General features: G+C 47.8%; 2 protein-coding genes across 6 annotated transcripts; both read left to right on the forward strand.

The window, feature by feature from the left end:
• Positions 1–290: 290 nt before the first annotated feature.
• LOC122371012 (galactosylgalactosylxylosylprotein 3-beta-glucuronosyltransferase I-like) lies at positions 291–12,183 on the forward strand. 5 transcript variants are annotated; one of them, XM_043347048.1, is made up of 9 exons: positions 291–479; positions 1,306–1,464; positions 1,768–1,859; positions 2,219–2,349; positions 2,770–2,929; positions 3,345–3,491; positions 8,133–8,296; positions 9,770–9,899; positions 10,362–12,183. In XM_043347048.1, exons 2-9 carry the CDS (start codon positions 1,368–1,370, stop codon positions 10,461–10,463), a joined length of 1,023 nt encoding a protein of 340 aa, XP_043202983.1. In that variant the 5' UTR covers positions 291–479; positions 1,306–1,367; the 3' UTR covers positions 10,464–12,183. The 5 variants fall into 5 exon arrangements, with proteins under 5 accessions (XP_043202983.1, XP_043202985.1, XP_043202981.1 ...); XM_043347050.1 differs by having other exon boundaries at positions 313–333; XM_043347046.1 differs by having other exon boundaries at positions 400–557.
• Positions 12,184–12,187: 4 nt separating this feature from the next.
• Positions 12,188–18,952, forward strand: LOC122371013 (radial spoke head protein 9 homolog). Its single transcript, XM_043347051.1, has 6 exons — positions 12,188–12,846; positions 12,988–13,174; positions 13,602–13,731; positions 16,822–16,962; positions 17,584–17,783; positions 18,276–18,952. Exons 1-6 carry the CDS (start codon positions 12,620–12,622, stop codon positions 18,558–18,560), a joined length of 1,170 nt encoding a protein of 389 aa, XP_043202986.1. The 5' UTR covers positions 12,188–12,619; the 3' UTR covers positions 18,561–18,952.
• Positions 18,953–19,623: the final 671 nt, after the last annotated feature.

Consider the following 19,623-nt stretch of genomic DNA (forward strand, 5'->3'; position numbering starts at 1 on the left):
GAAAAACTGGCGTAAAAGCAGTGTAGAGCGACAAAACTTTCACGGTATTCTCCTGCTTATCACTGACAGTTGACACGACCAAGGCCATAGAAACTACGACACGACCAGAGACTGCTGTTATTGATGGCGGTAACACTGGGCGAAAAATATCGCACTAATTAGGGATTTTCCTTCACTCTATTTTCGCTTGATTCTCAGTCAACTTTGCTACCAAATTTACGATAAGGACGCAAATGACGCAAATGCGACATAAAAATAGTGTTCTGTAGTTCAGCAACTGTGTGTCAGCCACACAGTTGTGTGGCTGTGTGTCAACTGTGTGACTGGATGAAGGTGGCTGCGCAAACATTCATGCGTGGTTCTTAGAACACGACAAAACATTGTCTTGGAGCTCTCCGTGATCTTGAAGCTTTTGCTTGAAGCCCCTTGAAGCGAGGTTTCATTCATTTTTTGATATATTTCTCGTCCTAGTGGGCGCTGTAAGTCAATATATTAATACTGAAATACCAGAGTTATTTGCGCAATCTGGTGGTTACTTTTTATATGTCTTGAATCTGGTGAGCAAGTGTCCTTCAGATTTTTGTGAAATTGTTTTGTTTAATTCCAAGCTCTTTAAAATGCTTCTAAAAATGAGAGTATATAAAACAATTACGAGTGAATTTACTCCCAAATTCTTTCATAGACCAGGAGTTTTTTGATTAGAGGGTAGGGCCAGCACAACAAGCTCTGCTTGGCAGAAGACAGAGAAGACAGTTCTGTCCTTGTGAATTCTTCCATTCAAAAGGTTCTGACTGAAGTTATAAAAATCATCCGCATGAGCTTCCATTTCTACAGCCTTGCGGGTGCCTGAGCTCTCTCAATCCCTCTCCAGCTTGGCTTTGGGAGTCAAAATAGACACCATGGGTCAAGCTCACCACAAAGGTGGAGGTAGATTTGTTATGCTTGGGCCTTGGACACTGGTCGGCTACAACAGCAGAAATTGATGCTCATGATCCCTGGGCATAAATATATGATCAGTTTACCAATGCCTGAGTCTTAAACTATCACATGATATTTGTAATTTGAATAGGTATTTTGTTATAATGTTAGTATGAGCATTGTTATAGTTTGTTTCTCAACAAATTAGGTTAAGGTTTAGGCTTAATCGGTTGGGCTGGCATAGACAAGGTGTCTATTCAGTGCCCACATCAGGTATGAGATTATGTAATGCAGGCTGCAGGGAGCCTGAAAGGCATAGAATAATCAGGTATGAAGAGATTCTGCCGTGGCCTGTGTGTTCTGACCATTGTGCTCCTTTCCCAACAGTTCAAGTCGTCCAGATTCCAGGCCAGGGGTCGACAACAAGTACCATACCGCAAGCAACCAAGATGTCTCTCCGGCAAATATCAGCTGCACTGAGACGGAGAAATAGCCTCATTCTCCTGCTATGCCTGGTGGCATTTTATCTCCTCTGGTTTCAATTAGGTAGGTACTTATTGATCAACATCTTCAGATCAGGTGCAGAACTTCATTTGATTCCAATCTTAATGTTTACTGCTTTTCATGTTAAATTGAACAAAATAATGTGTATCATTGCATCAATGAAATTTTATTGCATGTAAAGTGCACCATGCCATTTGCCAATGGCTTGAATTTTGGTCTTTACTTGCTCTTTCATGTGACATTACATCCAGGTTTTTATTTACCTGTGAACCACAAGGTAGGAACCTAGATTTGTTGAGCAATATGCATCATCATGTAAACTGACCTGAATGGCCTCTGTTCCAGCTGGAGTGCGGCTGCTGGAGGGTTCTGGCCACCCACACTCTGACCAGTGGGAGGAGAGGGTGGCCAAGGAGCTGTACGCCATGCGACTGCAGGTGCGTTGTAAACCCATTCATGCTTCAGTCTCATTTTGTTTCAATCAGTCTGCTGGACTTCAAGCTTACTATGTTGTGTGGCCGCTATGCATGCTGGCTGACAAGAATAATAGGTAGATACAAGGAAAGTGGTAAATTTTGATTGCTCTCCATTTCTTTCTGATAGTGGATATTTGTTGTTCATTTTTATAAGCCATACCATCTACAGCTTCACTGAAGCTCTTATTTTTTGAGTAACTAACTAAACATAGTTTATTTAACATCCATGGACCCTATCGACATCCATCGAATCCAACCATGACCTTGCAACTTTCCTGGCCTCCATTGAGCATCCATTGGACATGTGTCGCTATCGTCAGGCGTCGGAGATGCGTCGCCAGCTGACGCGGCTGGGCAGTGCGCCGGCCCACTGGCGTCACCCCGACCTGCCCACCATCTTTGTGGTGACTCCCACGCACGCCATCCCGACTCAGAAGGCCGACCTGGTCAGGTATGTCTCTAGGAGATGGCGGGGTAAAAGCAGTGTGTCCTGTCGAGTGGGTGCTTGGAATTTGTGGAGTGGCTCTGAAATGGTGATTTGACTGTTAACTATGAGGATTTTAGTTTTGTATTGTGATATATCTGGAAGCATGCCAGAGCAACTGAAAAACATGTCGTTTCGAGCCTAGCAAATAATCTAGTGCTTATTCGACGCATTTCCCAACTTAGTTTTGAACTAATAATCTGAAATGCATCCAAAAATATTATAAAGTCATGAAACTCCATCGTCCATCTCCTATCGCCCGCTGCTTGTACATGGGCGCCGATGCAGGCAGCAGACGTCCTCTGCACTCTTTAGTCTGGAGGTGCCATAAACACCCACAAATCACCATGACCATCTCCACTTACATAAGCCGTCTCCCTCCCTCAGATTATCCAACACGCTGCTGCACGTGCCGAACCTGCACTGGTTGATAGTGGAGGACGCCGACCACAAGTCGGAGCTGGTGAGCCGTCTGCTGCGCCGCTCCGGGCTCGTCTACACACACCTCAGTGTGGCCACGCCACCGGAGCTCAAACTGCAGCCCAAGGTACGCTGTGAGAGGGCACTGGAGGCTCGGGCTGCGGGTGGAGAGGCGTGGGCTGATAATAGAGAAGCGTGGGCTGAGGTAGAGAGGCGAGGTACTGAGACTGAAGATGGGAAAGAGAGAGGAATGAGGTGGAAGTGTGCGCAGCTGAGTGCTGACGCTTGGCGTTGTAGGTTGTTGAGATAAAATAAAAACTGAAACTATTTACGTTCGTACCATGAACCTGTATAAAAACAGCAAACATGCTTAATAACTTAAACCTGGATAATTTTCCAATCGACTCAATGTTCGTTTTGCTCAGTGCCAATGCTGGAGCATTGCTTGAACTGACCTTCATGCCACCATGAACTCTTACTCTTGTATCTCCCTTTAGTCTTCTGCATCCCCTCTGACCTCCTTCCCCTCTCCTTCCCGGCAGGACCCGCGCTGGAAGAAGCCCCGCGGCGTGCTCCAGCGTAACGCGGCGCTGTCCTGGCTCCGGGAAAACCTGGAGATTGTCGACGCCAACGGAGTGGTGTATTTCGCCGACGACGATAACACGTACAGCCTGGAGCTGTTCACTGAGGTGAGTGTGGTCTGAGGCGTAACCGGACAAATCTTCGTATGGCATTTCTTCGTCGCGCAATATTTCGTCCGCATTTCTTCGTCCGCAAATCTTCGTCGGCGCATTTATTCGTGTCGCATTACTTCGTCTCGCATTTCTTCGTAGGTGCAAAAATTCGTAGCGCATTTCTTCGTATGCGCATTTCTTCGTCGGCGCATTTCTTCGTCAAGCATTTTTTCGTCCAAGCATTTCTTCGTCTACGCAAATCTTCGTCCGCATTTCTTCGTCCACGCAAATCTTCGTCTGCGCAAATCTTCGTCCGCAAATCTTCGTCCCCGCAAATCTTCGTCCGCAAATCTTCGTCCGCATTTTTTCGTCCACGCATTTCTTCGTCTACGCAAATCTTCGTCCGCATTTCTTCGTCCACGCAAATCTTCGTCCCCGCAAATCTTCGGAGGCGTAACCGGACAAATCTTCGTATGGCATTTCTTCGTCGCGCAATATTTCGTCCGCATTTCTTCGTCCGCAAATCTTCGTCGGCGCATTTATTCGTGTCGCATTACTTCGTCTCGCATTTCTTCGTAGGTGCAAAAATTCGTAGCGCATTTCTTCGTATGCGCATTTCTTCGTCGGCGCATTTCTTCGTCAAGCATTTTTTCGTCCAAGCATTTCTTCGTCTACGCAAATCTTCGTCCGCATTTCTTCGTCCACGCAAATCTTCGTCTGCGCAAATCTTCGTCCGCAAATCTTCGTCCCCGCAAATCTTCGTCCGCAAATCTTCGTCCGCATTTTTTCGTCCACGCATTTCTTCGTTTACGCAAATCTTCGTCCGCATTTCTTCGTCCACGCAAATCTTCGTCCCCGCAAATCTTCGTCCGCAAATCTTCGTCCGCAAATCTTCGTCCGCAAATTTTCGTCCGCATTTTTCGTCCACGCATTTCTTCGTCCAATCACATCTTCGTCCGCAAATCTTCGTCCGCAAATCTTTGTCTGCGCTATCTTCGTCTCCGCAAACACTCGATGGTTTTATTGAACCACACTTGTGGACGACGTCCACAAGTGTGGTTCAATAAAACCATGAAGAAGTATCAGACAGTCAAGTGAATGACGAATTTGATGCATCGAATGGATGGTCGAAACTTTTGAAGTCAGGTAGATGAGGTCAGTCAGGTGAAGCTATTGTATTTGGAGCCGACAATTGTAACATTCCATATCATTTGTGTCCCGGACATTCTTTTTTTCGCGGTAGTTGAATGACAATATTATCTTTTGTACCCTCGCCGGCATAGGCGGCGGAACGGGGAGGGCACCGGGGCACCGTTCCCCTCTTTAATTTTGGCCTTTTAACAGTAGCCCTATGGGCGTTGCATGGAAAGCATATTGGACCAAAAGTCGGCAGTGCCGTTTCCCCATTAATTGAAGATGTTCCGCCGCTACTGCCCGCCGGACCTATTTGTTTTCTACGGTACACGCCGGCCGAGGGGGCGGGTTACGACCCCCCCCCCCCATCGCCGTTTCGTCACTGGTGGAGCTAGCGCGTCGCGGAAAAAACGAGCGTGTGCGCCGTTACGAGCCGCAGAGATTAATACCCGATTTTAAGGCCTTCTAGGTCAGGGGTCGGCATACGGCCCGCGGGCCGGATCCGGCCAGGTGGGTGACGGTTGGATCCGGCCCGCGACCATCTGACGTCCGGCCCGCGGCTGGTATCAGCGACTTACATCGTGTTCCGGCCCGTCCCCCCCCCCCCACACACACACCGCCTGGAAGGTTAAAGGGACCCTCCCACCTTAACATTAGTTTTGAGTTGAGATAGCCAAGTTTGCGGCCAGGCTCAGAAACCACCATTTATCCTGGTCGCAACCCCCGCAGCTTTATGGTGTTCAAGAAATTTCTTCCCTTTAGTTGCAGGGTGGGACCAGCGTGGTCCCTATCTCTTAACCATTACGGGAATCTGATGACGTCATGAGGCTTTCGAACGTCCGTTAAATGTTTGACTAAAACGTTTTGTAGCACGCGGTGGTATATGCTGCTTTGCGCGCAACAAATGCCGCGCTTTCAAATAAAGTCGCTAGGAACAGCGGAGATCCCAAAAAGTAAACAAAAGTAAAAGTCTAATATCTTGAAAACCGGTGAATATTTTTCGATGAAATTTGGTAGAAATTCGTTTTTGCTCTTTCTGAACCGAGCGACATCACTTTCATGCCAATTCATTAACTTTTTTGAAGGTGGGAGGGTCCCTTTAAGCGAGTAGACCACGTGAAGCCGCCAAGTGCACGCAGCTGCAGCAGTCGTTGATGCTGCGCGCAAAAGCTGCTGACCAAATCTTACCGTTGCAAGTTTTGTCTAGAAGTAGAATTAGACAAAAACACCCGCAAATGGTGTTTATAAACTCATGAAGTGTGCGAAGGAAGAACTGTTGTGCCAAAGCACTGAAGTAACTTTTATATCGGAGTCGATTTATGAAGGAACCGCGGGCCGGAACACGATGTAAGTCGCTGATAACAGCTACGGGCCGGACGTCAGCTGGTCGCGGGCCGGATCCAACCGTCACCCACCTGGCCGGATCCGGCCCGCGGGCCGTATGCCGACCCCTGACCTAGAAGGCCTTAAAATCGGGTTTTAATCTCTGCGGCTCGTAACGGCGCACACGCTCGTTTTTTCCGCGACGCGCTAGCTCCACCAGTGACGAAACGGCGATGGGGGGGGGGGGGGGGTCGTAACCCGCCCCCTCGGCCGGCGTGTACCGTAGAAAACAAATAGGTCCGGCGGGCAGTAGCGGCGGAACATCTTCAATTAAGGGGGACACGGCACTGCCGACTTTTGGTCCAATATGCTTTCCATGCAACGCCCATTGGGCTAGGGCATAGGGCCAAAATTAAAGAGGGGAACGGTGCCCCGGTGCCCTCCCCGTTCCGCCGCCTATGCCGGCGAGGGTACAAAAGATTATATTGTCATTCAACGACCGCGAAAAAAAGAATGTCCGGGACACAAATGATATGGAATGTTACAATTGTCGGCTCCAAATACAATAGCTTCACCTGACTGACCTCATCTACCTGACTTCAAAAGTTTCGACCATCCATTCGATGCATCAAATTCGTCATTCACTTGACTGTCTGATATTTCTTCATGGTTTTATTGAACCATATTTGTGGACGAGTGTTTGCGGAGACGAAGATAGCGCAGACAAAGATTTGCGGACGAAGATTTGCGGACGAAGATTTGATTGGACGAAGAAATGCGTGGACGAAAAATGCGGACGAAAATTTGCGGACGAAGATTTGCGGACGAAGATTTGCGGACGAAGATTTGCGGACGAAGATTTGCGGACGAAGATTTGCGGACGAGGATTTGCGGGGACGAAGATTTGCGTGGACGAAGAAATGCGGACGAAGATTTGCGTAGACGAAGAAATGCGTGGACGAAAAAATGCGGACGAAGATTTGCGGACGAAGATTTGCGGAGACGAAGATTTGCGGACGAAGATTTGCGCAGACGAAGATTTGCGTGGACGAAGAAATGCGGACGAAGAGTTGCGTAGACGAAGAAATGCGTGGACGAAAAAATGCTTGACGAAGAAATGCGCCGACGAAGAAATGCGGATACGAAGAAATGCGCTACGAATTTTTGCACCTACGAAGAAATGCGAGACGAAGTAATGCGACACGAATAAATGCGCCGACGAAGATTTGCGGACGAAGAAATGCGGACGAAGAATTGCGCGACGAAGAAATGCCATACGAAGATTTGTCCTGGAATCGGTCTGAGGGAGTGTCAGTTTGGACGGGTTTGCTGGTTGATGGCTGATGCTTCATTCTTGAGTGTCAGTTGTGATGTCAATCCTGTGATTCTCAACATGCGTCAATTCTGAGCATATGCTGTTCTAAATGGAACTTTTGTGAAAGTAACGATCCCCAAGCCGAGTTGTCTGCCTACCCCTACTCTCTGTCATATACGGGACATACCTATTTACCTGCAGTCTGTCAGAGCGTGTGACCTGTTCCTTGAAAGCACTAATCTGTTATGACACCCTGCCTGTGGCAATAAGAGTGGTCTGACTTTGCGATGGGACGTGGCGAACAGTAACGTCCTGTCTTTGAGTCTGTGAACGTTTGGCTGTTCGACACCTTACCGGGTATCTGACACATGACCGATCCCCACCCCACCCAGCCCTGCCTGACCGCCCGCTCCCTCTCCTCCCACCCTAGCTGATGCGCCACATCCAGTCAGTCGGTGTGACCTGTGTGCCGAGTCTAACTGGACGCCAGTTGTGTGTGACACATGATGTCTGATCTACGGCCTTATCCCCCCTTGCCCAGATGTGCTACATCCAGTCGGTCGGTGTGACTTGTAACGCCCAACCGCACACCAGTTGTGTGTTGCGCTCAGCCTCGCCTGACCCCTCTCCCCTCCCAGATGCGTGACATCCAGTCGGTCGGTGTGAGCCGTGCTACCTGTGACACCCAACTGCATGCCAGTTGTGCGTATGGTGTGGGGTATGCCTATTGCCTAATCTGCGCTCAGCTTCTCCTGACTAGTCTCTCGCCTCCATCCCCAGATGCGCGACATCCAGTCGGTCGGCGTGACCTGTGGGCCCTTAACTATGTACACGCCAGTTGTGTATTACGCTCAGCCTCGCCTGAGCTCTCACTTTCTCCGCAGATGCGCGACATCCAGTCAGTCGGCGTGTGGCCCGTGGGTCTGGTCGGGGGTGTGATGGTGGAGCGACCCCTGGTCGATAACGGACGCGTCACCGGCTGGCTGACCCCGTGGAGACCGGACCGGGCCTTCGCCACCGATATGGCCGGATTCGCCGTTAATGTGCGGTGAGTTGGGCACGCTGCGGAGAGGGGGGAGGAAGGAGGGGTTGAGTTGGAACGTTGCTGTGAGAAAGTAGTTGATCTGTTACGGATATTCTCAATGAACCTAGTTTTCACACATTTAACCCGCGATCTGGTGGGGGGGGGGCTATTTTTTGCCCCCCCCCCTCCAGACTTTTCGATATATCTCCAGAACCGCTGCGCCGATCGTCACCAAACTTTCAGTACCCTCCCGGATTTGGAAAAAATTTTGGAAAAATTTTTCCAAAGGCTATGATAGGTTGGCCGGAAATGACGTCAGAGTGACGTCATGTTCTGCCGTTTTCGACCCAAAAAAGGGTTTCGCGGGAAGAGCTGTCAGGCCTATAGCTTTGCAAATACAGAAAAATGATAAAGACATAAAAGCTGTAGATTGGACAGGGCTACAAAACTGCTATCTCGGATTTTAGAAATTTTTGGATTTTGACCCCCAAAAATCAAAAAATAGATTTTTTGGATATAATAATCGAAAAATCCAAAAAGTTTTTTGAATTTCACCAAAACCGGAATATATGTGATAGTCCTTACCGCCTTCCATCCACATACCACATTTGAGATTGATACCTCTTTTTTTGGCGAAGTTATAGCGAAAAAACTGTTCAAAATTGATGACGTCAAATTTTCAAACTCAATTTTTAGCAATTCTAGACCCCGTAGCGCAAAACAAAGACCACCATTAGACTCCCCGTGACGAGCTGCATCGAATCAATACCCATTTTATGCAAAACTATCAACTTTAAATTTGACCTTTTTTGGCCTGACCTTGACCTGACCTTGATCTGAACTTCACCAGAAAGTGACCTAAGCCGTACCTGATAGTCTTATAACCAACACCATTGAGTTGGAAATGAAAAATTGGCCATAAAACATGTATCACACAACCTTAGTAAAGTTGGGCTCATGTGACCTGACCTGTGACCCTTGGTGACCTGACCTGTGACCTGACCTGGTATTGCTAGTGACCTCTAATAGCAACATATCTACTAGGCAACTGACGCCCTACCGCTGATTCTCGACAAAATGCGTTTTCCTCGGTGTTACAGCGCATTCCCTAGAAGACCCGTGAACGGTGAAACATTTCATCTTTGACCTGACCTGTGACGTCATCGGTGACCCCGAGGTCAATGAAATTTGGTTTCCTTCGACAAATTTGACAGGTTTTTCGAACGCCGTTTGAATTTTGCAGATCCGTCCAGTAGTTTCGGAGATACGAGGGGGGGGCAAAAAATAGCCCCCCCCCACCCCAGGTCGCGTTATAAACAGACCCCACCAGGGCGCGGGTTAAAAAACTTGCTCATAAAACATGTATTACATACTATTGACTACGGGACTAAGTTTGCCTCCAATCGTGGTGCAGTCTTAAAAGACGAACACCCACTTTCAACACGGCTCCCAGCTCATGTTCCCGCATGTTTCACAGTTCTCTTGTATTTCCCCCAGACTGGTGCTAAACCACCCTACCGCCTCGTTCTCCATTGAGTCCCAGCGCGGCTTTCTGGAGACGGACCTGCTTACACAAATGGGGGTCACCCTGGATGACCTCGAGGTCAAAGCAGACCTTTGTACAAAGGTGGGTACGCATGGACCGATGTGTTTGTGTGTGTGTGTGTGGGGGGGGGGGGGCTGGTTGACGCTTGGTGGGACTTTCTTTGAATCGTTTCATTTTTTTGTTATGGTTAACTATTTTTTTTCATGTGACGGTCCTCTGCAAATATTACTGGGAAATGCGAAAGCCCTGCTCCAAAAGCTCTTGAAGTGCTGCTGTGAGCTGGTGAACAAACTTCAACTCAGCATCATCTTATGCTGGGCTGAATGGTTTGATGTGTCTGTACTATAGATAAGCAGAAGAGGTTATGTCTCTGTTGATAAGTGTAACCTCTTGTGACTGTTAACCTGATAATTGTTCGGGAAAGACAATTTTAGCAATCTCGTCGCGGACCATAACACTGACACGATGAGTGCCTTGTAATGCTGTTGCCTTAGATTTCCGCAGTTCTGATCGCTGACAGCAACCTCACCACCTTTTCACCAGGTTCTGGTGTGGCACACACAAACGGCCAAAGCCGACCTCAAGATAGAAAAGATTATGGAACAGAAGGGCAAGCCGGCTACAAACGTCGGTATAGAGGTGTAGCACACGCCTGCCCGCTAGATCTACCACATCTTCACCGGGCCTTGCGTAAGACTAGGCTGTACCGCGGCCGCACCCGCGTCCTCAGCGAAGGCAGTTGGGTAGCGCTGTTACTTCGACTCATCAGTCACAGCGGTGAGATGTTTCACTAGGGTTTATGCGTCATTATATGGGCGCTATGCTCGTGAGTACAACCAGAGAGATTGAGCTCGATTCGGGGTGATAGCTCCGTTGGATGTGGGATGTTTATATTCATTCCGTCCATTAGCGGGGAGGGTGTTCGGTTTCGTCTGGAAGTGACACCGATCGAAGAGCTTGTTCACTGAGTGGCCAAAGGTCGGTTGACTGGTCTTTCGTCTAAGAGATAGGTCAGAAATCAGATTGCTGACGCCAATTCGAGGAGATCTCGGTCAGAGTGAGATTTTGCCTGATGGTGCCTCGAACTAACTGGGAAGAGATATGCAAGGGATTGCAGTTGAGAAAAAATGCTATGAATATCGGTGATTCAATCTCATATCAAATACTATCGAATTCATACGATCGATACTGCTCATCAATAACTAATGATGCATCACTGTCATGATCAAAGTGATATATTGCAATCACAGTTCATCATAGTCATATCATCACCATTATCACAATCACCCTCACCAGTCACCATCATCACGTATCAATCACCACTGGTGTCGTACTGCTGCATTTGAAGTTCGACTGGCTGTTTGTGATGAACTGTCCTGTATAGTTACTTCTCTGAGCAACTGAAGAGCAGTGTCGATTGGCTGCTTATAATGGTTGGCTGCTCCTTTTACCCTGGTCAGTGATGTGTTCAGAAAGGAGCGTGGTTAAGTGGATTGGAAAGGGATTCCTAACTGCGACACAGGGTTGGTTTAGTGCAGTTTTTATTACCATGTAGTTATATTATGGCTGAATGTGATAGTTTAGTTGTAGCTAGTGTTTGTATGTAGGATGAACACAATGCCAAGTTCAGAGTGATAACATTTCGTCGGTTGTGTTTGTTTGATGATAAATTCAAGTTCATGCGTGATTATTATTCGTTTACAGGTTATTTTCATACTGCCATTTGGCTTATTTATTATTTGTGAACTGCATTTGTTTGACATTGATTCGGTGATAGTTGGGAATCTATGGAATTATATAATAGTTATGTTGTAGTGCTCACATATTTCAATAATTGGCTACATATGGAATGTTTGTTTATCTTACATTTAACGTTCGAGTTTTAAAAGAGTTTGAACTTCGCAATTATATCCGAAGTAAATGAGTATTGTGTATATCATTTACTTTTAACATATTCTCTTGGTTTTGTTTGAAATTCTCGCTGCCCTTGCTTCCAGTTGAAATTCTAAACTCATGCACAAGTGTTTATGACTCTTATGTAAATAGTAAAAATGTATATCGAGCTTTAAGCGAGCTAGCTTGCGTCTGGTTTCTTACTATCCTCTGCGCTAGGCCGCTTTGTTGGCTTATCTTTGCTGCTTCGACTTCTGTAGATAATTGATGTTTGTAAGAAGACCAACTTTAGAAATTGAGCTTTATTTTGAAGCTCTGTCAGCGTCACAGTTATCAGTGTCACCACCTACCTTGCGTCGGCGATATGAGTTAGTGGAATGGTTATCGCACTTGTGTACGGTATCTTGCATTGATTGTTGCAAAGAAGAGTCGCAATATCGCACGAGGAAAAATAAACATGCTCGTTTTGCAATGTATGGAAGTTTGCCGTGGTTTTGTGGTCATTGGCTGTCACTTGTGTTTGCCCTCATCGATCTAGATTTATTTTCTCCAACCACTCAGCATCTATCTTGTCTTGTGCCTCATATTTGTGGGTTATCTAAATCATTTTGCGTTACTACAGAACATTGTTGTGATGTAAAACATTACATTTGGGGCTAGAATACCTTTTGAATCGGTGAATGAGATGCACCTTTCGAAGGATCATCAGCCCGAATGACACGAGGTAGTCGGCAGCTTCTTTGCGAATATGTTCAAAATCAAGTTTGCCTTTCATCGATTTTCCTGTAATTTTTCATGTCTGACTCGCCGCGCTGCATTCAGCTTCAAATAGCAGATTTCGAACTTTGTGAGCCATTTCGATAAATTTTGATATTTCAATAGCCTTAGCACTACTATCATAACGCACCATGGATATCGGTGCGCTTACACCAAGCGAGATAACCAGCTGTTACAATGGCTTGTCCGTCAACGTAGAACAACGAGCAATGCTGGAAAACTCGCTCGCCAAACTACAGGCTGACAACAAGGCGAAGGAAATGAAGTTCTTGGGCTGCATCATGGGCATGGACGGAGACTACTTCTTGGCTCAAACTGTTGGAGAAGATGTACTCAGTGACCTGAAATATTTCTACAGGTGAGTTCGAATGAGTGCGTCTTTTTCTCTTACTGCTGTGTCCCTCATGTCACTTAGTTGTATGTCTGCCTCCCCTGTCATGTTTGTACTTTGTTTGACTTCCTGACAATCTTTATCTCACCTCTGTTCTGTTTGTGCCAGCACCGACGGCTGCCACTGGAGTCTGCTGCAGGACTGCAACCCCAAGCTGGTGGCCGGTGCCAGCAAGGTGCGGGGCCGCTTCACCGGCGACCCGGCGCACGACTACGAGGGCGGTCCCGGCCACGGCGCCGGCCCGTCCGGCAGTCCGACCCGCTCCACTCCGGACGAGGAGGCCGCCGCTCTCGGGGTACGTTGTTAACTGGTTTGTGTAGATTGTACTCAATTGGTCTAGTTCAGGCGTCACCTATGCTCACTCGGGTTGATAGCTCCACTAGTTTGGTTATTACATATTACGGACTTCTATTAAAAAGAGAAAGAGAACGGTAAAGCAAGTTACGTTGTTCTTGCAGTCATCCTTGAGCTCCGAAACTCGACGTTTCTTGAACTATTATCTCGGTTAGGTACCGGGTGGCGCCTGCTCTTCATTCGTCTGTCTCCAACACCCTACCTAGTCCTGATCTGTTCTGAATTGGCCAGGCTTCTGATTACCTCTGTAGACCCTCTCTCACTCGACCCCGCCCCTCCCCAGCCTGTGATGAAGGAGGAGGACCGACTGGCTTTGACTAACTTCTATAGACACTTCCTAACTCGATCCCGTCCCTCCCCCTCCCCAGCCCGTGGTGAAGGAGGAGGACCGACTGGCGTACGTCGTCCACCAGCTGTTTCACGAGACCGCCATTGTGCCGAGGAAGGCCCTGATGTATACTGCCTCCGGCACCGTCATCAAAAATCCGTCATTCAAAGGTACGGTTAACGGTTAACCTGGCGGCGGGTAATTTTGCCAACGATGTTGTTTTGGCTTTTTAAAAGGAGCTTCGGTAAGAGTGTGTACCGTATAGTTGTTGAAACGTATATTGTGCATAGGTTGTGTAACTGTGATGAATATTTGTATGATTGTTGTGGGAATAGTAGCGCCCACCTTTGTGGCTCAAATTTTCGGGACTATTTGCCTAAACTCGATGGTTATTAATTATTGAAATTGTAGACAAAAGTACTAAGCTCACTGTCAGAACAGTACTAAGCCCTGCGTACTTAGTTGAAATTAAAGGGTTTGCTTAGGGTTAATTGGTTTCAAATAATCTGCCGTCGGGAGGAAAAAAGCCGTATCTGGGGCACTTTTTCGAATTGAAAATTGTTCAGGAGAGGCAAAAAACGCGTTTTTTTGTTATAAAATTCGTTAACTTTGCTCAATAACAAAACAAAACATACTGCAGTGATCGGAAAGAAATTTTACATCCAATGAAAGTGGTTATAAAAGAGAAATTATTTTAACCTAAAAGCAAAAGGCGAAAAACTTTTTTTCTTCCAATTCAACCCCGAGTTTGCGGAATCTTTCTTTCACGAAAAAAGCCGTATCGTGGAAGAAAGCCGCATCGTACGAGACACCTGAGCAATACTGTCATGAAAAAAGCCGTATGTCTGATACATTGGTTAACCGATCGGGATTAAAACCCTATCGCCATTTTTGTTTAATCATATTGTCGTCAAAAAGCAGTATCATCGGTGCATTTGTATTGACAGTACATATTTGTCCATAAAAGTACTAAAGCAGTTCCGCTGCTGGTTCCGTTCCACTGCTTCAGCTCTCAAGTATGGATATTTAATAGAACGCTCGATACAAAACAAACATGATACCCATTTTAAACTACATCATCCATGTATTGTATAATCGCATTATTGTCGCAACTTTAGGCTCTTGGATTCTGATTGCGCAGGGTGCCATCAAAAGACAGCTTGACCAACCGACCAGGGACGTAGCCAAGGGGGGGGCACAGGGGCCATACCCCCTCTGAAGGCGAAAAATAAAATAAAACTTAATAAAAAAAAATAACCACAGCTGCACCACACCTCAAGAGATAGTGGGCCAAATTCGAGGAGTTTTCCTTTTCTGGAGGGGCACGACACTAGGCCGCGATCTGTGGCCCCTCCCTGAGCAAAATCCTGGCTACGTGCCTGCAACCGACAAGGGGAATCACGTATGCTCATGCTGCCTTTGTACGGTTCTTCAATTTTCGATTACACTGGACCCCAGAGTTAATTCTGAGCCACCGATATATTCGGAGAGATGAGTGTGCCGGTCTGCCGCTGCGCCGGAGCCACGGCGACAATATCGAGAGAACCGAGATAGTGTAGTTTCCCATCGTCGATCTGCAGACCTCAAAGCACTTCAAGGGGGCAAGAGACGATGAGTGGGAATGCTGCTGATTAGCTGGACACAAGGTTCCCGGAAAAGGGACGCTGTTAAGTCACGTGGTGCGCAGCTACAATCACGGAACCGCCCGGCTCCTGAACCAAAATAGAGGATGGTGTAAGAACTTCAGGAATTCCCGTAAAGAAACTGCATCTACAAAGCCTGTGCGAAACATCTAGGGCGACAGCACTGCCGCGCCTGAGGGTGTAAGCAAATGCCGCCTCATTGTCGGAGATCGCTAGACTGCTGAGAGCTCCACACGTCTGCGGGAACGCCCTTTAGAGGACGCACCCTCAAAAGGCCCCCCCCCCCAATGTGCACTCGTATTCACAGGGCTCTGATTATAGCGCCTACTGCAACGGCGCAGTGGGCTATTCAGTACCCCTTGCTGCATCCTCCACCGGCCACAGCTGTGCTGGTAGGCTCTGGGCAGCTGCCCATAGAATATGACAATGTTGGGCTTGTGTGGGTGCTACAAGGTAGCCTAAGTTTCCAATATGATTGAGCATCATGGGTATCAGGGAGCCGGAAAGAAGACGGTAAAGTCATTGACCAGGAATGGAAGTGACAGGGGATGACGTCCCAAAGATACATGGGCGTGGTCACAATTATCACAATGAATGTGACGATGTTGGCAATAGCAATCGACCTTTCACGGTATTCAACTATATCTTCAACGGTTTTATGACAAAGATTGTAGGTCGTCGTACTAAGCGTGTCGGCTACGAGCTGCATGTCTATGATGATTACCGGGTCGAACTTAACATGATGCTATTTTGGTTGTGGGGTGGGGACAGGGAGGCCAAATTAATCATGGGGAGGCTAGGTCGGGTATTTCTTATTGGAATTTTAAACGAAGCTGGGGAAAAGAACGGTCGGATTATACTGGCGCGTTAGCACATCAAAATACTGAATGCCCGGCACCCTGCTGACACCACCGAGCTGGCAAAGTTTTGTTGGCTTCAAACTTCTCAAGTTCACTCCCTATTTTATTTCAATTAAAATTCCCCTATAAATGGTCACATATTGCTACGATCACGTAGCATGTTTGTGTAAATGTTCAACTGTTCCGTCCAGAATATGCCGAAGCCATGCTAAATGAGTAGATACGGCTTTCTTCCAAACTGCCTGGACCAACGATTCGGCTCATATTTCATAGGCCACCATCAAATAAAAGCCGTATCTACAAGATACGGCTTTCTTCCTGCCTTATCAGTTCCACATTCTTTGTTTGAAATTTTGTATAAATGCCGTATCTGCCGAATTTAAGGATACGGCTTTCTTCCTGCGTGTTTTGCTATCCCTGATGTAACAAATCCGTTTTTGAATTTTTATATTATATATAATATTTTCATTTTTGAGTGTACACACATTTGAGCAGTACCATTAAACGCATCATGAAAAGAGCTTTCCAACGATATCAAAAACGAAAAATCGATAAAAATGCGACTTACGGCTTTTTTCCTCCCGACGGCAGTAATGGTTTACGGTATTCTATTTCGTCCGTGGTATACGATTTCTGGAACATGTTGTGTTGCAAACTGTAACGTTACAGCTATACACCTATATCGCGCTTCAAACTCTGTCTGGACCAGTCTACCAATGTTTCCCAACAACCGTCTGACGCTCTGACTTCACCCCAGGTCTGAGCTCTGTGGAGGGGGACCAGCTCGAGTCCTACTTCCACCTGCGCGTTCCCGCCTCTGATCCGATGAAGCGGACTGCTGCCGACGCAGACCTCACCATCGACTTCCTGGAGCCTCTCTCACAGGACCCTTTCAAAGGTGAGAGGCACGTCCGCGGGAGGTGAGAGACCCGTGAAGGGACCTGCCCAACGATGAGAGAGATGAAAAGCTCGTTTAGGAATGAAAACCCCGTTCAGAGATAAGGATATACATAGTGTATATTTTAGAGACAAAGAGTCCCGTTTAGATACAATGGACCGCTCACAGGTGAGATACCTACTTGTTCGGAGGTTCGAAGGGAAGCGATCCGTTCTTAGGTGGTACTCTTGCAGACATGAAAATCCTGTTCACATCCGTCAGATGTGAATTTCGGTTGCTGATTGCGAGACTTCAGCCATCGGTCAGCGGTTGTGGTTGGCGATGCCCTAGATGTGACTAGTGAAAGACGGTCGTAAGAAGTACCTACTCAAACTAGGAGCTACCCAGCTCTAACGCCTGTCCGCCCGCTGCCCCTTCAGCGGCGTGGTCTGTGAACCGCTGCCGGGGCGGCCGTCTGGTGGTAATCCGAAACCACACCTTGCCGGGGTTCTGACACCCCAACCCCCTGACACTGACACCCCTGTCCCATGACACTGACACCCCTATCCCATGACACTGACACCCCTATCCCATGACACTGACACCCTCCCTGAGTACTAACATCCCCTTTCCTCCCCACAGCGGCTTGGTCTGTGAACCGCTGCCAGGGCGGCCGTCTGGTGGTAATCCGAAACCACACCTGGCCGGGAGCCGTGTTCTACCACCGTCTCGGCACCACCGACCACGGCTTCTGCTATATGGGCACCGGCCAGCAGAACCTGGACGTGCCGTTCATGCTGCCGTCCTCGCGGCCGCCGCCGCCGCCCGGACTCGTCATCGATGTGAGTGTTGGGGAGGGGTGGGGGCGATAAAACGAACTTTTAGGGTGAATGAGAGTGAGCCTGAGGACCTAAGATGTTTGATTTGAGGAGCCAAACATTGAATTTCATTTTTATTTGGCTGATGGTTGCGCTTCTTAGCACGATTAAGTCATTAATTTTAACATCAGTATTTTCCATTTCATTAACTGATTGGAGTGCGTCTTTTTGTTCGTATTTTTGTGGTGGTTGAAAAAAAAATTGTTTGTGTTATTAAAATGCATCCTTATGGAATGGAAATGCATCTTAGCATAATGCATTTCCGATCGGTTCTCAGCGGCTCTTCATAGCACCAACTAGTCAGAGTGGCGCCCTCGTCAGTAGTGCTTCGTTCTACACATTGGCTGGGACCCTACCCGCCCGCAGCAGCAGTAGCAGTGTCGCCATCTGTCCAGACTGCTCACTCTAGCCTATCCCTCCTCTGACCTCCTCTTCCCTCCATCCTGTCCTCAACAGGGAGACATTGAGGACGACGAGGAAGAGGGCGGCGAGGAGGAAGGCGAAGAAGAGGAGGAAGAGGAGGGCGAACTGGAGGAAGAAGCAGACGAGGCTGCTAAATTAGACGAGGAGGACGTTACTGAAAAGCCGGATGGAGACGCGGGAGCCGAGCCGGGCGCCGGTGAAACGCCCGAGGAGGGCGACGAGCGGGGCGCCGTCGGCGAGGGAGACGCCCCTGACGCAGAGGGCGCCCCCGGGGACGAGGCCAGTCCGACGGAGGAGGGCGATACGCCGCCGGAGTAGGGCAAAGCAGGTGATAGGGAAGAGGAGAAAGGAAGTGTCAGAGAGGGAGAGAGAGAGAGAGAGGAAGTCACTAACTGCCCTTACGAAAGGCTAGTGACGTATGTGGTGTGGAGAGATGGATAATGTAATCACAAATAAGCGGAATTTCGGAAGAACGGTAGGATTGTTTTAAAGGTCCGGCAATGAACGATGGCACGGCGTTGAAGTATCATCAAGTGATTCACTAGACAGCACTCCAAACTAATGTTCCCTGTGTACGGGAATACCATGCCAGGCAGTTTGGCTAATCTGTCAGGGTAAAGATAATTGTTGCAATTTATTAACATTTCATTTGTGGTTAGACGTTTTCGTACAGGTTATGGCGAAATCTGGCAATAAAACGGGCAGGAAAACTTGGTCTAAAATGAGCTGTTCTGCTCCCCTCTCATGGACTGTGCAAGCTTACACTGTTATGCAAGCTTATACTGTTATCATATTTGTAACGGGGCGATTACTGCTTGAAGCCGCATGCCACATACCTACCTTTCAAAGTGTTGGCTGTTCGTACGTGCGCTGTTAAAATTGATGCCTACCTACTTAGACCTGTCACTCCCCAATGATAACCTGCTGCTCGTGTAGCAATTTGAGCGACAGAATCTCATGGATCACGCAAACGGCCATAAAGTCGCTTTCGCAAAGACGGGTTTGTCCTTCGCAAATGCTGACTACCTGGGAGCTTACGTCCCACATTGCGGCGTGGCGTCGCATTCATAGTTTGCATAGAGCTCAACAGATGGCAGCAAATGTACCTGGATGGGACCGGCTTCGGCATCTGCTGAGTTCGGCTGCATTGTCCCACTGAAGAAAAAAGCGCCCTTGCAGACTTCAACAATGCTTTGAAACTCATCATTGTGGTAGATCATACGATACAATGTACGACGGACTTCGACCTAGCCCCGGCTGAAATGGAAAACAACGTCGTTGGGCTGATACTGTAACTGATCTCCCTAAACTGAGGAAATCGAGATTATATACGAGTCGCCAACAGTAGCGGCGGAACACCTTCAATTAAGGGGGGGGGGGG

This window comes from Amphibalanus amphitrite, unplaced genomic scaffold (assembly GCF_019059575.1).
Source record: "Amphibalanus amphitrite isolate SeventyFive unplaced genomic scaffold, NRLGWU_Aamphi_draft 001194F_arrow, whole genome shotgun sequence".
Classification (NCBI taxonomy): domain Eukaryota; kingdom Metazoa; phylum Arthropoda; class Thecostraca; order Balanomorpha; family Balanidae; genus Amphibalanus; species Amphibalanus amphitrite.